Raw genomic sequence first — 15717 nt, 5'->3', positions numbered from 1 at the left:
GGTTGGGGTGCTGTGTGTGGTGGTGGGTTGAGGTGCAGTGTGTGGTAATGTGTGCATGTATGAACTGTTTTTATTTAAAATTGTGATAAAGACTCAGCTTACTTTATCCCTGTGTCCTGGTTGTTTGTGGGGGCTTGATTCTGGTCCCTGTGGAGGGGGGTAGCAGGGGAAGCTAGCGTGACACCTGACCCCCCAACATAGAGTACTGTGCAGAAGTCTTAGGCACCCTAGACTTTATTATGTATATCTTTATTTCATATTTTTTTGTGTGTGTTAGTATAAAAGAACACATTTGAGATCTCCGAATATTCATTTTCCAAAAGATTTAATTTTACAGAGACATTTTTTTGTATTTCATTTTATAGCATATTACTGTAAGCAATTTACTAGTTTTTACATTAAAACTTGATCAAGGCTGTCTGAGATCAGAAGCAAGGTCAGAACCAAAGTCTGAAGATGAACCGTGGCAAGTTTTCCAACATGGATGGAACAACCTCCTTGCTGATTGTCTTAGCCAACGCTGTCCTGCAGTTCTATATCTCAGAGAAGTGATGCAGTTTCAACAGCAAAGGCTGGTCACAAAAAATATTGATTTCATTCGGTTTTTAACTATTCTGCCAAATTATAAAAATGTGATGAAAGCTGTATAGTATGTTCATTTAGGACCTTTCATTGAATTATTTTTTAAATAATCTTATCTGTACAAAATGTTATACAGGTGACTTTTGCACAGTACTATACATTATTGGGCCAATTAAGTAATGAAGAGCCAAAGTTGGTCTAAAATCCACAAACAGATACGGGCCTCCTCACCCATCCCTGCATTAGACTAAAAGCTGAACAACATTTCAGGGACTTTGACTTGAAAAATGGCCATATAACTCAGCTGTGGATACATTGCTTGGTCAGTGACCAAACACTCATCACCCTGTCACATGCAGGCCTGTGTTTGTGTGATATTTATGAGTAAATCTCTAGTCTGCTCTTGCTCTTCAGCCTGGCCTCCCTCCAGCTCCACACCTCCTGCAACTGTGAGCAGAACCAGGAAGTTACTCCCACTCTCTCTGTGACGCAATTTATGAGAAACAAAACAAGAGGGTCAGTCAGTGTGAGTGTCAGTCAGTGTGAGCAGTGAAATGGCTAAAGGTGGAATTTTACTGGATCAGGACCAGTTCAGCTGTGCGATCTGTCTGGATCTGCTGAAAGATCCAGTGACTATTCGCTGTGGACAGAGTTACTGTAGGGGCTGTATTAAGGGCTGCTGGAATCAAGATGATCATACTGGTGTCTACAGCTGTCCCCAGTGCAGAACGACCTTCACTCCCAGGCCTGTTCTGAGCAGAAAGGCTATGCTGGCTGAAGTCGTGGAGAAACTGAAGAAGACAGGTCTCCAAGCTGCTCCTTTTGCTCTCTGTTACGCTGGACCGGGAGACGTGGCGTGTAATGTCTGCACTGGGAGAAAGCGCAAAGCCGTCAAGTCCTGTCTGGTTTGTCTGGCATCTTACTGTGAAACTCACCTCAAACTTCACAATGAGCTCAACCCAGGAAACACACATAATATCATCAATGCTACTGGACATCTGCAGGACAATATTTGCCCTCAACATAAAAAACTGTTGGAGATTTACTGTCGTACCGATCAGCAGTGCATCTGTCTGCTGTGTGTATTCGACGTACACAGAGGCCATGATAGTGTTTCAGCTGTAGTAGAAAGGACTGAGAAACAGGTAAGAACTGGATCTCTTATGGCAGCTCTGATACTGGATATAATGGGAGAGGAACTGAGTAAATTGGGAACAGTGGGATTGTTGTTAGTTTTAAAAGTTACTGAAGTAACATTTATATTATGTAACAAAAACCAAGTACACATTATGAAAACATTATGTTACCTGCAAGTTCTGTTTCAAGTGATTTATTTGGTAAAATCTAACATAAAGTACAGTTACAGTGCAGTCCGCAAGTATCTGGACACTCGTACAATTCATATTTTAATAGTTGTAACTTATTTGAATCTAGTTGTACATTTAGATAGAGGTTGATTGAAAAGGGTTGCCCTGCCTAGCAATGAATTAAGTGGTTGAATTGATATTTCATACCTTTGTAAATAATTATCATGTTAAATCCACTAAATTGTACATTCATAGTGAAATCTTTTAACTGTTCAGGCATTTGTGTTCAGTATTCAGAGTGCTGAAGTTAAACATTAAACAAAGGTATTTTGGCTGTTAGAACTGCTGGATTGAGGAATCACATAGTTCTCATTTTCCTTGATAAAGTAGGAAATTAAGGCAAGTCAACTCTTTGACAGCTCTGTTCACACCCCTCAGCCCCCTATTTTCTCCCTGAATGGGAATCAACATGTTTGGAGCCGCGACTTCACACAGTTGCTTTATCTATAAGCCCTTCTACACACTGACCTGCAGGTGGCAATATAATACTGCGTATCATTCAAGATCGCATAAATATTGAAACTATGCTTTGAATCACTTTCATTATTATTTTACAGTGAAAAACTTCTTCTACCTTACTTGCATGTCAAACAATTCAGTGCCTATTTTTAGTTTTTAGTTTTAAACATGATGCCCTTATTTAACAGTTGTGAATGCAGTATGCAATGATGTGAGAAATCAATCTATCCACAGAAGCAGCTGGGGGCGACACAGAATAAATTCCAGCAGAGACTCCAGGAGAGAGAGAAGGACCTGCAGGATCTGAGACAGGCTGTGCAGTCACTCAAGGTGGGTACTGACCAGAGGAGAAGACAAAAGCTGGCTGCTGGAAGAGCCATTTCAGGGCTCAGTCAGGGCTCTACTCCAGTCAGCCAGTGAGGAGCCCAGTGTTGGGCCACTTTCCAGCCCTGTGGGGCTCAATCCCACAGAGCCACACTGTGGGAAACAGGCTGTCTGGGGTCCCACTAATAGCTGAGTGATAGGCCTAATTAAAATGTACAGCCCTCCTCTCTCTGTGTCTCCTAACAGCGCTCTGCACAGACAGCAGTGGAGGACAGTGAGAGGACCTTTACTGAGATGATCCGCTCCATTGAGAGAAGGTGCTCTGAGGTGAAAGAGCTGATCAGAGATCAGGAGAAGGCTGAATGAGTAGGGCTGAAGGACTCCTGGAGCGACTGGATCAGGAGATTGCTGAGCTGAGGAGGAGAGACGCTGAGCTGGAGCAGCTTTCACACACGGAGGATCACATCCATTTCCTCCAGGTACCATCACTGGCTCTCTGACAGTCTGCACTGTGTACCCTGTGCACACATGGTGATGTGTGTTCCTACCAGGATCTGGAACTGATCTGTGCAATCTGTATGAACTCTGTTCTCTGTCTGTATGTCTGTCTGTATGTTGATTCCACAGAGCTGTCAGTCTGTGTCCCTCCTGAACTTGGAGACATCTGCAAGGTGGAACTGGCCAACATTTCTGAATCAGGTTGTTAAACATTTAAGGAGAATAATCTTTTTTTCCAGTTTGTATTCCACACAAAAGCTATTGTCATTTATGCTGTTAGCACTCGGTCATGCTTGAAATCCATCTCAGTCTAAACATTATCCTTCATCCTCTTCATCATTCTTCATTTCTGTGCTTTTCTCCCACTCTGTCTCTGCAGTGAAAGAAGCCCATACTGCAGAGCCCAGGACCAGAGAGGATTTCTTACAGTGTGAGTGCTCACTCTCAGCTGAGACACACACTCACACACACACACACGCACTCAAACACACACTCACTCACACACATACTCACACACACACACTCACACACAGACACAAACACACACACTCAGACACACACACACACTCAGACACACACACACACACACACACACACACACACATACTCACACACACACCTACACACACATTCACACATATACTCACACACATTCTCACAAGTGCACACATACATACACACACACACAGACATGCTCACGCAAGCGCACACACACACACACATGCTCATGCAAGCACACACACACACACACACAGACACATACACACACACATGTACATGCACACATTCTCTTTCAAAAGAAAGATTGTATTTTCATATTACTCCAAAATAAAAATACAAAAATAGAAATTTACAAAAATTGCAAAAATATCGTTAAGGTCTCCTGCTTGTGTTTCCATGGAAACATTCAAAAACACCCATGCAAACAAACATATGGAAAAAATTTTAATCACGCTGTATAGCGTTATAGAATGAATTACACACAGACATTAGATGGACTTGTCCTCATATTAAATCTTAACCTCCTCCTCCATCAGATTCCTGTCACACTGGACCCCAACACAGCGAATAAATGCCTCCATCTGTCTGAGGGGAACAGAGAGGTGACCCGTATGAAAGAGAGCCAGTCATATCCTAATCATCCAGAGAGATTTGAGGGGAGAACCCAAGTGCTGTGCAGAGAGGGTGTGTCTGGATGCTGTTATTGGGAGGCTGAGTGGAGTGGGGGTAATACAGTGTCAATAGCAGTGTCATATAAACACATTAGCAGGAAAGGAAATAGTGATGACTGTGCACTGGGATTTATTGACAAGTCCTGGACACTGGCCTGCTCTCCCTCCAGGTACTCTTTCTGGCACAATAACAAGCGCACTGAAATCCCTGTTCCACCCTCCTCCAGAATCGGAGTGTACCTGGATCACAGGGCAGGGACTCTGTCCTTCTACAGTGTCTCTGACACCATGACCCTCCTGCACAGAGTCCAGACCACATTCACTCAGCCTCTCTATCCTGGGTTTGGGATTTATTCTCGAACCTCTTTAAAACTGTGTGATCTGGCATGAGGGGGAGAAATTCTTATTCAGCAGTCATCAAATCAAAAAGGGAAATTCATACCAATACCATAAAAATAATGTCACAGTAAATGTAATTTTACAATTGAAATTAATGAACTAAATAAAATGTAATGTATATTCTTTCAGAAAAATTGATTCTTTATCACAATGTTAAAAACAGAAGGAGACATTCTTTGGAGTTTTCATGACCTGAATTTGTAACATGAAGAATTGATTAATTCCATTTATTTCGCCTCTTTTTTCTGAAATTTCTTTGATATTAGTTAGCACTGACTGGAGTTTTGCCTTATTTGTGTGATTTTTGCTGTGGAATGATTAATTTAAACTGAAAACTGTTTTTTAATCTGCTTCAACAAAACTATTTCCTTTTTGATCAGGATTGTACTAAAGTGTGACTGACTCTTTTTAACTCAAACTGTGCAGTTGTGTATTACATTCATTTCTGAAATAAAAATCTTACAATCAGTGGCATGCTCTACGGTTGATGGTTATGTTCTCAGACATGTGAAGATAAAATGATTGATAATCCCTGAAATATAAAGGCTACATGAGCAACACACACACAATGCGGGAGTGTGCCTTCTACTAAAAGCACATGCTCCATGCACTCAGTTGTTTTTGACTTCAGTCCTTTAAATATTCTTACATGCACACCTTTTGAGATATCGGTGGTGTGCTGGTGCGTTTTAGATGTTGTTGCTTGGTTGTCCAGAAAACCTCCAGTACTGGAGGGCTGGTGTGTATGCAGGTTTAACTTCAGTCCTGGAGGGCGGTGTGTTCCATGTTGTTGTTATGTTGTTGCAGGTGGATACACATCCTTACTCCTGCTCTTACCACAATGTAAAATCAATCATCAGTCATTTGACCACCAGCTCAAACATGCGTGTCAAAAAAGGTTGAAAATCCCTGCGACAAAAGATGGTGATGCAATATTACATTCAATGATAATGTGGTAAAATCCTGTTCCAATAATTGGTGTCAATCGATTTATTTATCCTAAAACATTCATGATCTAAACATGGAATGTTGTGACAAGTAATCTGTTTCCATAAAACTTTGCTTTAGGAGTAATGTTACAGTTACTTATCATTTTGAGTAGTTGGATACATTGGTAGTTAGATGCATTGTAATGAATGAAAAGACAGTATTTTCAATTGTAAAGTGTGTATTTCATTTTGAAATGCTAATACTTTGAATGTTAAGTTGTGTCATTGTGAACAAGTGATTTGGTTCAGTGATCAAATAATTTTTGGTTTATGTATATTGTATCCATGCAACAGAAAAAAGTGTTTAGAGTTTTGAAGAATGTTCTGAAATTAGTGAAATCTTTTAACTGTTCATGTATTTGTGTTCAGTATTCAGAGTGCTGAAGTTGAACATTCAACGATGGTGTTTTAGCTGTTAGGACTGCTTGATTCGGGAATATAACATATTTTACATAGTTCTCATTTCCTCAACAAATTCCACAATGATAAAGTAAGAAATTAAGGCAAGTCAGCTCTCTCTGACAGCTCTGTTCACACCCCTCAGCCCCCTATTTTCTCCCTGAATGGGAATCAACATGTTTGGAGCCGCGACTTCACACAGTTCCTTTATCTATAAACCCTTCTACACACTGACCTGCAGGTGGAATTATATGACTGCACATCATTCAAGATCGCTTAAATATTGAAACTATGCTTTCAATCACTTTCATTATTATTTTACAGTGAAAAACTTCTTCCACCTTACTTGCATGGCAAACAATTTATTGCCTATTTTTTGTTTTTTGTTTTAAACCTAATACCATTATTTAACAATTGTGAACACAATGTAGGATTAACTGCAGTTCTGGAGGGCCAGTGTGTATGCAGGATTTTTTTACCCAGTTTACACCACCAGTTACCAAGGCTCATCGTTCTCAATAGCTAATTCGCCCTACAAACCAGAACCAGTTCACTCGTAAATTAGACCACAATGAAATGCTACAAAACAAAAACATCCATCAGCTGCTGTTTATATCACGAAACGTGGCTATAAATGGCAGGCAGCTGGCGAGCCCCGCGCTGGGCAAACGCAAGCGTGAGTGTGTCCTGTTCTGCCCAGTCCACACTGGGGTATTTGGTGCTGTGCCTTCTCCTCTCCATAGTGCGGCCCTGTTCCCCTGACCGGAGGATACAGAACCCCACAGCGTTCAACCATGGCGGTTCCAGACGGCAGGAAAGAGGAGCATTCCCTGCCTGGGGTTTCTTTCTGTTTAGATTTTCTTTTTGGGATGTGAACCCGTGTGCCACCCTTGTATTTTTGTTTGTGTGCACGTGTGTGAGTGTGTGGACTCCTCTCTCCCCAGTGCGTTGATCCCCCTGGGGTGGTGGAGTGTGGGCAGGCTCAGGAGAGGGTCTGATTGTGAGCACAGAGTGGAGTGAGTGTGGAGCACGGGGGGTACTGAGTAGTGGGTTGAGGTGCAGTGTGTGGTAGTGGGTTGAGGTGTAGTGTGTGGTAGTGGGTTGAGGTGCAGTGTGGGGTAGTGGGTTGAGGTTCAGTGTGTGGTAGTGGGTTGAGGTTCAGTGTGTGGTAGTGGGTTGAGGTGTAGTGTGTGGTAGTGGGTTGAGGTGCAGTGTGGGGTGGTGGGTTGAGGTGCAGTGTGTTGTGGTGGGTTGAGGTACAGTGTGTGGGAGTGGGTTGAGGTGCAGTGTGTTGTGGTGGGTTGGGGTGCAGTGTGTGGTAGTGGGTTGAGATGCAGTGTGTGGTAGTGGGTTGAGGTGCACTGTGTGGTAATGTGTGCATGTATGAACCGTTTTTATTTAAAATTGTGAGAAAGACTCAGCTTACTTTATCCCTGTGTCCTGGTTGTTTGGGGGGGCTTGATTCTAGTCCCTGTGGAGGTGGATAGCAGGGGAAGCTAGCATGACTCCTGACCCCCCAACTTACAGTACTGTGCAGAAGTCTTAGGCACCCTAGACTCCATTATGTATCTTTTTTTTTTTTTTTGTGTGTTAGTATAGACGAGTTTACGCGCCCAAACCTAGGGCGCTGCCATGTTTGTTTTTTGTGTGGGAGGTGGGTATTTAACTTCCGGTTCCCATCACTTTGTTGATAAAAAGCCAACCAAAGAAAACCCATTCCCTGAACTGTGGGTGGGATACGACCGCCCTCCCCAGAGAAAGAGACGCAAACTGGAGCGAACCACCAGCTGCCAGATTGAGCTTGAATCAGAGGGTAAATTAAATTGAGCTAGCTGGCTAGATTTGTGGTTAAGTCATGTTAGATTTGTGTTGAGCTAGCTGGCTAGATTTGTGGTTAAGTCATGTTAGTCATGTTATTTTTGTGTTGAGCTAGCTGGCTAGATTTGTGGTTAAGTCATGTTAGTCATGTTATTTTTGTGTTGAGCTAGCTGGCTGGATTTGTGGTTAAGTCATGTTTGTTTTGTCATGTTAGTTTTGTGTTGAGCTAGCTGGCTAGTTTGGTGGTTAAGTCATGTTAGTCATGTTAGTTTTGTAACGTTGCCTGGTTTAATGCTGGTTACCTAGACAGTAGCTTCAACAGAGATGTTGTCTCTACTATCGTTACTACTAGCTACTATCGTTAGCCCAGCTGGCTGGCTATTGCCAGAAACCCTAGAGAATCAGAAACAACTCCAATGCCAGATAGCCTACTAGGAATTTGCTGTGGTCAGTTGGTGCATAACACTGCTGAATAGACAACGTACTGTTGTCTATCCAGCAGTGTTATGCACCAACTGACCACAGCAAATTCCCAGTACGTGTAAAAACCTTCCTGCCAATTAACTTGATTCTGATATTCTGATTATGACCAACCTCATTGTGGCAGGCAGAGGGCGTTGTTAGCTGACTTAGATTAGACTGAGTGGGAATGAAGAAGTGGATATATGTTGCATGGCTGACGTGTCTCTTTGCTTCTGACTGACAGTAACTGACGGGCGGGAGCCGACGCGCGTCAGTGGACGGGGAGAACCGGGAAAGCAGCAGGAGAGGCAGGCAGAGAAACGGAGCGATCTGACTGAGACTGAAAAGCCCCGGGACTGTCTGCACGTTCAAAGACTCTTGTACTTAAATAAAATCTCCCATCAGTGTCCGACCAGAGCTGTCTGTGCCTTCTTCGGGGCTAATAATCCCCCTGTCACCCACACTTATACTAATCAATAACAGTATAGCCTAACGGTAGATAATTTGATTGTTAGCTACAGAAGTTGTAAAAATAAATAAATAAGACATAGCTAACTACCTTCCACAGGATCGCAGCTGCGTGGCTACATGATCGCCCTGGTCCAGCTACACAACTGCAGCCCGCAGTCTCCACGTCTCCTGCCTCCGTTACCACCACCCACGCATTGTGCCAGGAATTGTTGAGACACTGGCTGGGTTCGACATTTGCCTTCAAATACACAAAGCTGTCGTGTTTGTATGTTAGTACACAACCAACTTTGTTGCTGTGGAGATATTGGTAGGCTTCTGAGCTTTTTAGATTTTCCATAGCGTTGCCGTCTACCGCCATTGAGTCCACGAAGTAGGAACAAATCTTGCTGTATGTGATGTTGGGCCATTTAGACATATTATCCTCCCAAGTGTGTACTGTATACGGGTGTGGGATAGACACAGTCCCTTCCCTTGATAGAGAAGTAGGTGAATGTTCCCATTTCACTTGCATTTTAGTTATACAAACGTTATACAAAAATGAAAACACGGGGGTAACAACAACTTTCTCTCGGTAACTACACTACACTTGGAAGTGCAATACCCACCGAGGCCCGAATGCGGAAATACACCGGAAATGCTCCGGAAACTTGTCTATTAAAGAACACATTTGAGATTTCCAAATATTAATTTTCCAAAATATTTAATTCTACACAGACATTTTGGAATTTAATTTTAAAAAGTAGCATATTACTGTAAGCAATTTACTACTTTTTACATTAAAACTTGATCAAGGCTGTCTGAGATAAGAAGCAAGGTCAGAACCAAAGTCTGCAGAAGAACCGTGGCAAGTTCTCCAACATGCTTGGAACAACCTCCCTGCTGATTCTCTTAGCCAACGCTGTCCTGCAGTTCTATATCTCAGAGAAGTGATGCAGTTTTAACGGCAAAGGGTGGTCACAAAATATATTGATTTCATTCAGTTTTTAACTATTCTGCCAAATTATAAAAATGTAATGAAAAATGTATAGTACTTCCATTTAGGACCTTTCATTGAATTCTTTTTAAAATAATCTTATCTGTACAGAATGTTATATAGGTGCCTATGACTTTTGCACAGTACTGTAAATTATTGGGCTCATTAAGTAATGAGGAGCCGAAGTTGGTCTAAAATCCACAAACAGATACGGGCCACCTTGTCCATCCCTGCATTAGACTAAATGCAGAACAACATTTCATGGACTATGACTTGGAAAATGCCCATATAACTCAGCTGTGGATAAATTGCTTGGTCAGTGACCAAACACCCATCACCCTGTCACATGCAGGCCTGTGTTTGTGTGATATTTATGAGTAAATCTCTACTCTGCTCTTGCTCTTCAGCCTGGCCTCCATCCAGCTCTGTGAGCAGAACCAGGAAGTTACTCCCACTCTCTCTGTTACGCAATTTAGGACAAACAAAACGAAAGTGTCAGTCAGTGTGAGCAGTGAAATGGCTGAAGGTGGAATTTTACTGGATCAGGACGAGTTCAGCTGTGCGATCTGTCTGGATCTGCTGAAGGATCCAGTGACGATTCCCTGTGGACACAGTTACTGTAGGGGCTGTATTAAGGGCTGCTGGAATCAAGATGATCATACTGGTGTCTACAGCTGTCCCCAGTGCAGAACGACCTTCACTCCGAGGCCTGTTCTTGGCAGAAACACTATGCTGGCTGACGTCGTGGAGAAACTGAAGAAAACAGGTCTCCAAGCTGCTGCTTCTGCTCTCTGTTACGCTGGACCTGGAGACGTGGCGTGTGATGTCTGCACTGGGAGAAAGCGCAAAGCCGTCAAGTCCTGTCTGGTTTGTTTGGCATCTTACTGTGAAACTCACCTCAAACTTCACAATGAGCTCAACCCAGGAAACACACATAATATCGTCAATGCTACTGGACATCTGCAGGACAATATTTGCCCTCAACATAAAAAACTGTTGGAGATTTACTGTCGTACCGATCAGCAGTGCATCTGTCTGCTGTGTGTATTCAACGAACACAGAGGCCATGATAGTGTCTCAGTTGCAGTAGAAAGGACTGAGCAACAGGTAAGAACTGAGGTAAGAACTGATTCTCTTATGGCAGCTCTGATACTGGATGTAACGGCAGAGGTACTGAGTTAATTGGGAACAGTGGGATTGTTGTCTTTTAAAAAGTTTAAAGTTAACGTTCATATCATGTAACAAAAACAAAGTGCACATGATGTAATGTTTCTGTATTTGTCCTGTATGTATTCATGTTTATTCTTGTTAATTATTCATTTTTCATAGATCATTGGTTAGTGTTTTCCATTACAGTTCTCATTTGTCTTCCCCTGTTATTGCTACGCAATCTCTTAGTATTTCTGTACTGTTCTATAACTCCGCCTCCCTATGCTATCCCTGATTACTCGATTAGTTTCAGCGAAGTGTTCGCACCTGTCTCTAACTATCACTACGTCTTCAAGCTATGCAAATGTCTACTCCCTAACCCGGAGCCGTATGTTTTACATATTGGTTACGTGCATCCAGTCCGCGTTTTCGTCTCCCCTCTATGATTATGTTACTACCCCATTATGTTTCCCCACCTGTTGTCTATTTGTTTAGCCCACCTTTTCCCCAGCCCCACCTAGATTGTTACCTTCCCTCATGTATTTAAACCTCAGTCTCTGAATTGTTCCTTGAATTGTTCCTTGTCAGATTGTCCTTGTAAGCCTAATTCTTGAGATTCTTGATAGACACCCCTTTGCCTTTTGATTTCCGAGCCTGCCCTGCCCTGACCTGCCTTGTTTTATTTGCCTTTCTGCTTTTCTGTTTTTTTGGCATTCTGCTTTGTTTTCTGATTTCGATTTTTTGCCTTCGCCCTTCTGTACTTTAGCCTTTTGATTTTCTGGATTTTTGACCCCCTCGCCTGTTTTCGACTATTTTTTTGCCTTTCATTTTTGTCATGTTGTCAGTTGTCCCAAACTGCCATGTTTGCTAATGTTAGCAATATCTTAAAATTAGCTTAAAGCAGGACACTAGCTAAAGTTAGTATTCTCTCCTCAAACAAGTGGAAATGTATAATTGTTAAGATTTTTAACTAGAAGAAGATTATTACAAAACATCAAGTTGATATTTTTTACTTTTCAATGTGAAAAATGGGAAATATGTGCTCACCTCACTTTACAGTGTGCTCTAGTTTTCCCAGAGAGGATATGGCCTCAGACCATATAGAGGCACAAAACTAGTATTCCACTTTTAAGTAGCGCCCTCTGGTTGTGAAAATATTAACAGTGTGACAACTTACCCATGTGACAACAAGCCCCGGTCTCCCCTACAGTTACAGTGCAGTCCGAAAGTATCTGGACACTCGTACAATTCATATTTGAATAGTTGTTACTTATTTGAATCTAGTTGTACATTTTGATAGAGGTTGATTGAAAAGGGTTGAATTAATGTTCAACTTCAGCACCAACAGCATTGAACGTAAAAGCATCAACAGTTAAAAGATTTCACTATAAATGTAAAATATATTTAGTGGATTTAATGTGATAATTATTTAAAAGGTATCATATATCAATTCAACCACTTCAACAAAAGTATTTTGCCTGTAGAACTGCTGTGATTCAGGATTCTTACATATTTTACATAGTTCTCATTTCCTCAACAAAGTCCACAATGATAAAGTGGGAAATTAAGGCAAGTCAGCTCTCTCTGATAGCTCTGTTCACACCCCTCAGCCCACTATTTTCTCCCTGAATGGGAATCAACATGTTTGGAGCCACGACTTCACACAGTTGCTTTATCTATAAGCCCTTCTACACACTGACCTGCAGGTGGCATTATATTACTGTGTATTGTTCAATAATTAGAATAATTAATATATAATACTGCGTATCATTCAAGATCGCATAAATATTGGAACTATGCTTTCAATCACTTCCATTATTATTTTATCGTGAAAAACTTCTACATACTTGCATGTATTTAACCATTATTTAACTATTGTGAACGCAATATACAATGATGTGAGAAATCAATCTATCCACAGAAGCAGCTGGGGGCGACACAGAGTCAATTTCGGCAGAGACTCCAGGAGAGAGAGAAGGAGCTGCAGGATCTGAGACAGGCTGTGCAGTCACTCAAGGTGGGTACTGACCAGAGGAGAAGACAACAGCTGGCTGCTGGAAGAGCCATTTCAGGGCTCAGTCAGGGCTCTCCTCCAGTCAGCCAGTGAGGAGCCCAGTGTTGGGCCACTTTCCAGCCCTGTGGGGATCAATCCCACTGAGCCACACTGTGGGAAACAGGCTGTCTGGGGACCCACTAAGAGCAGAGTGAAAGGCCTAATTAAAATGTACAGCCCTCCTCTCTCTGTGTCTCCGAACAGCGCTCTGCACACACAGCAGTGGAGAACAGTGAGAGGATCTTTACTGAGATGATCCGCTCCATTGAGAGAAGGTGCTCTGAGGTGAAAGAGCTGATCAGAAATCAGGAGAAGGCTGAAGTGAGTCGGGCTGAAGGACTCCTGGAGCGACTGGAGCAGGAGATTGCTGAGCTGAGGAGGAGAGACGCTGAGCTGGAGCAGCTTTCACACACAGAGAATCACATCCATTTCCTCCAGGTACCATCACTGGCTCTCTGACAGTCTGCACTGTGTACACTGTACATACATGGTGATGTGTGTTCCTACTTTACAAACATCTGTTCCAGGCATCGACAGAGGAATCTGTATGAACTCTGTTCTCTGTGTGTATGTCTGTCTGTCTGTCTGTATGTCTATTCCACAGAGCTGTCAGTCTCTCTGTGTCCCTCCTGAACTTGGAGACTTACCCAGCATCACTGTCAGTCCACACGTCTCTTTTGAGGCTGTGAGGAAATCTGTCTCTGGACTGAAAGATCGACTTGAGGATATCTGCAAGGTGGAACTGGCCAACATTTCTGAATCAGGTTGTGAAACATTTAAGGAGAAAAATCATTTTTTCCAGTTTGTATTCCACGGAAAAGTTACAGTCAGTTACGCCGTTAGCACTCGGTAATATTTGCTATCCATCTCAGTCTAAATATTATCCTTCATCCTCCTCATCATTCTTAATTTCTGTGCTTTTCTCCCACTCTGTCTCTGCAGTGAAAGAAGCCTATACTGTAGAGCCCAGGACCAGAGAGGATTTCTTACAGTGTGAGTGCTCACTCTCAGCTGAGACACACACTCACACACATACTCACCCACACTCACACACACACACACACACACAAATACTCACACTCACACACACACACACACACACATATACGCTCACACAAGCACATATGAAGACACACACTCACACACTCACACACACACACGCTCACACACACACATTCGGACAAGTGCACACATACATACACACTCACACACAGACATGCTCATGCAAGTGCACACACACACACACACACACGTGCACACACAAACACAAACACACACACAGACATGCTCACGCAAGCACATACACACACACACACACGCATGCACATGCAAACCCAAGCACACATGTACATGCACACATTAAAGAAAGATTGTATTTTCATATTACTCCAAAATAAAAATACAAAAATAGAAATTTACAAAAATTGCAAAAAATATCGTCAAGGTCTCCTACTTGCGTTTCCACAGAAACATTCAAAAACACACATGCAAACAAACATATGGAAAAACTTATATCACGCTGTATAGCGTTGTAGATTGAATTACACCCAGACATTAGATGGACTTGTCCTCATATTAAATCTTAACCTCCTCCTCCATCAGATTCCTGTCAGTTCACATTGGACCCCAACACAGTGAATAAATGCCTCCATCTCTCTAAGGGGAACAGACAGGTGACCCGTGTGAAAGAGATCCAGTCATATCCTGATCATCCAGAGAGATTTGAGGGAAAACCCCAAGTGCTGTGCAGAGAGGGGGTGTCTGGATGCTGTTACTGGGAGGCTGAGTGGAGTGGGAGTAATACAGTGTCAATAGCAGTGTCATATAAACACATCAGCAGGAAGGGAAAGGGTGTGGACTGTACACTGGGATGTAATGACAAGTCCTGGAGACTAGACTGCTCTCCCTCCAGGTACTCTTTCTGGCACAATAACAAGGGCACTGAAATCCCTGTTCCACCCTCCTCCAGAATCGGGGTGTACCTGGATCAGAGGGCAGGAACTCTGTCCTTCTACAGTGTCTCTGACACCATGACCCTCCTTCACAGAGTCCAGACCACATTCACTCAGCCCCTCTATCCTGGGTTTGGGATTTATTCTCGAACCTCTTTAAAACTGTGTGATCTGGCATGAGGGGGAGAAATTCTTATTCAGCAGTCATCAAATCAAAAAGGGTAATTCATACCAATACCATAAAAATAATGTAACAGTAAATGTCATTTTATAATTGAAATTCATGAACTAAATAAAATGTAAGACCTTATATTCTTTGAGAAAAAATGATTCTTTATCACAATGTTAAAAACAGAAGCAGACATTCTTTGGAGTTTTCATGACCTGAATTTGTAACATGAAGAATTGATTAATTCCATTCATTTCGCCTCTTTTTTCTGTGAATTTCTTTGATATTAGTTAGCACTGACTGGAGTTTTGCTGTGGATTGTACTAAAGTGTGACTGACTCTTTTTAACTCAAACTGTGCAGTTGTGCATTACATTCATTTCTGAAATAAAAATCTTACAATCAGTGGCATGCTCTACGGTGGATGGTTATGTTCTCAGACATGTGAAGATAAAATGATTGATAATCCCTGAAATATAAAG

The 15717-nt window shown here is 42.3% G+C and overlaps 1 protein-coding gene and 1 pseudogene across 1 annotated transcript; both read left to right on the top strand.

Annotated features, from left to right (window-relative positions):
- Positions 1-1136: 1136 nt before the first annotated feature.
- On the top strand, positions 1137-4792 carry LOC133107576 (E3 ubiquitin/ISG15 ligase TRIM25-like; annotated as a pseudogene).
- A 5637-nt stretch (positions 4793-10429) lies between these two features.
- Positions 10430-15516, top strand: LOC133108128 (tripartite motif-containing protein 16-like). The gene is made up of 6 exons (XM_061217560.1): positions 10430-11020; positions 12984-13079; positions 13320-13553; positions 13720-13879; positions 14058-14108; positions 14718-15516. Exons 1-6 carry the CDS (start codon positions 10430-10432, stop codon positions 15245-15247), a joined length of 1662 nt encoding a protein of 553 aa, XP_061073544.1. The 3' UTR covers positions 15248-15516.
- The last annotated feature ends 201 nt before the right edge of the window (positions 15517-15717 follow it).

Source organism: Conger conger, chromosome 13 (genome assembly GCF_963514075.1).
Source record: "Conger conger chromosome 13, fConCon1.1, whole genome shotgun sequence".
In the NCBI taxonomy this organism is placed as follows: Eukaryota; Metazoa; Chordata; class Actinopteri; order Anguilliformes; family Congridae; genus Conger; species Conger conger.
This window is presented reverse-complemented; position numbering and strand designations above follow the sequence as displayed.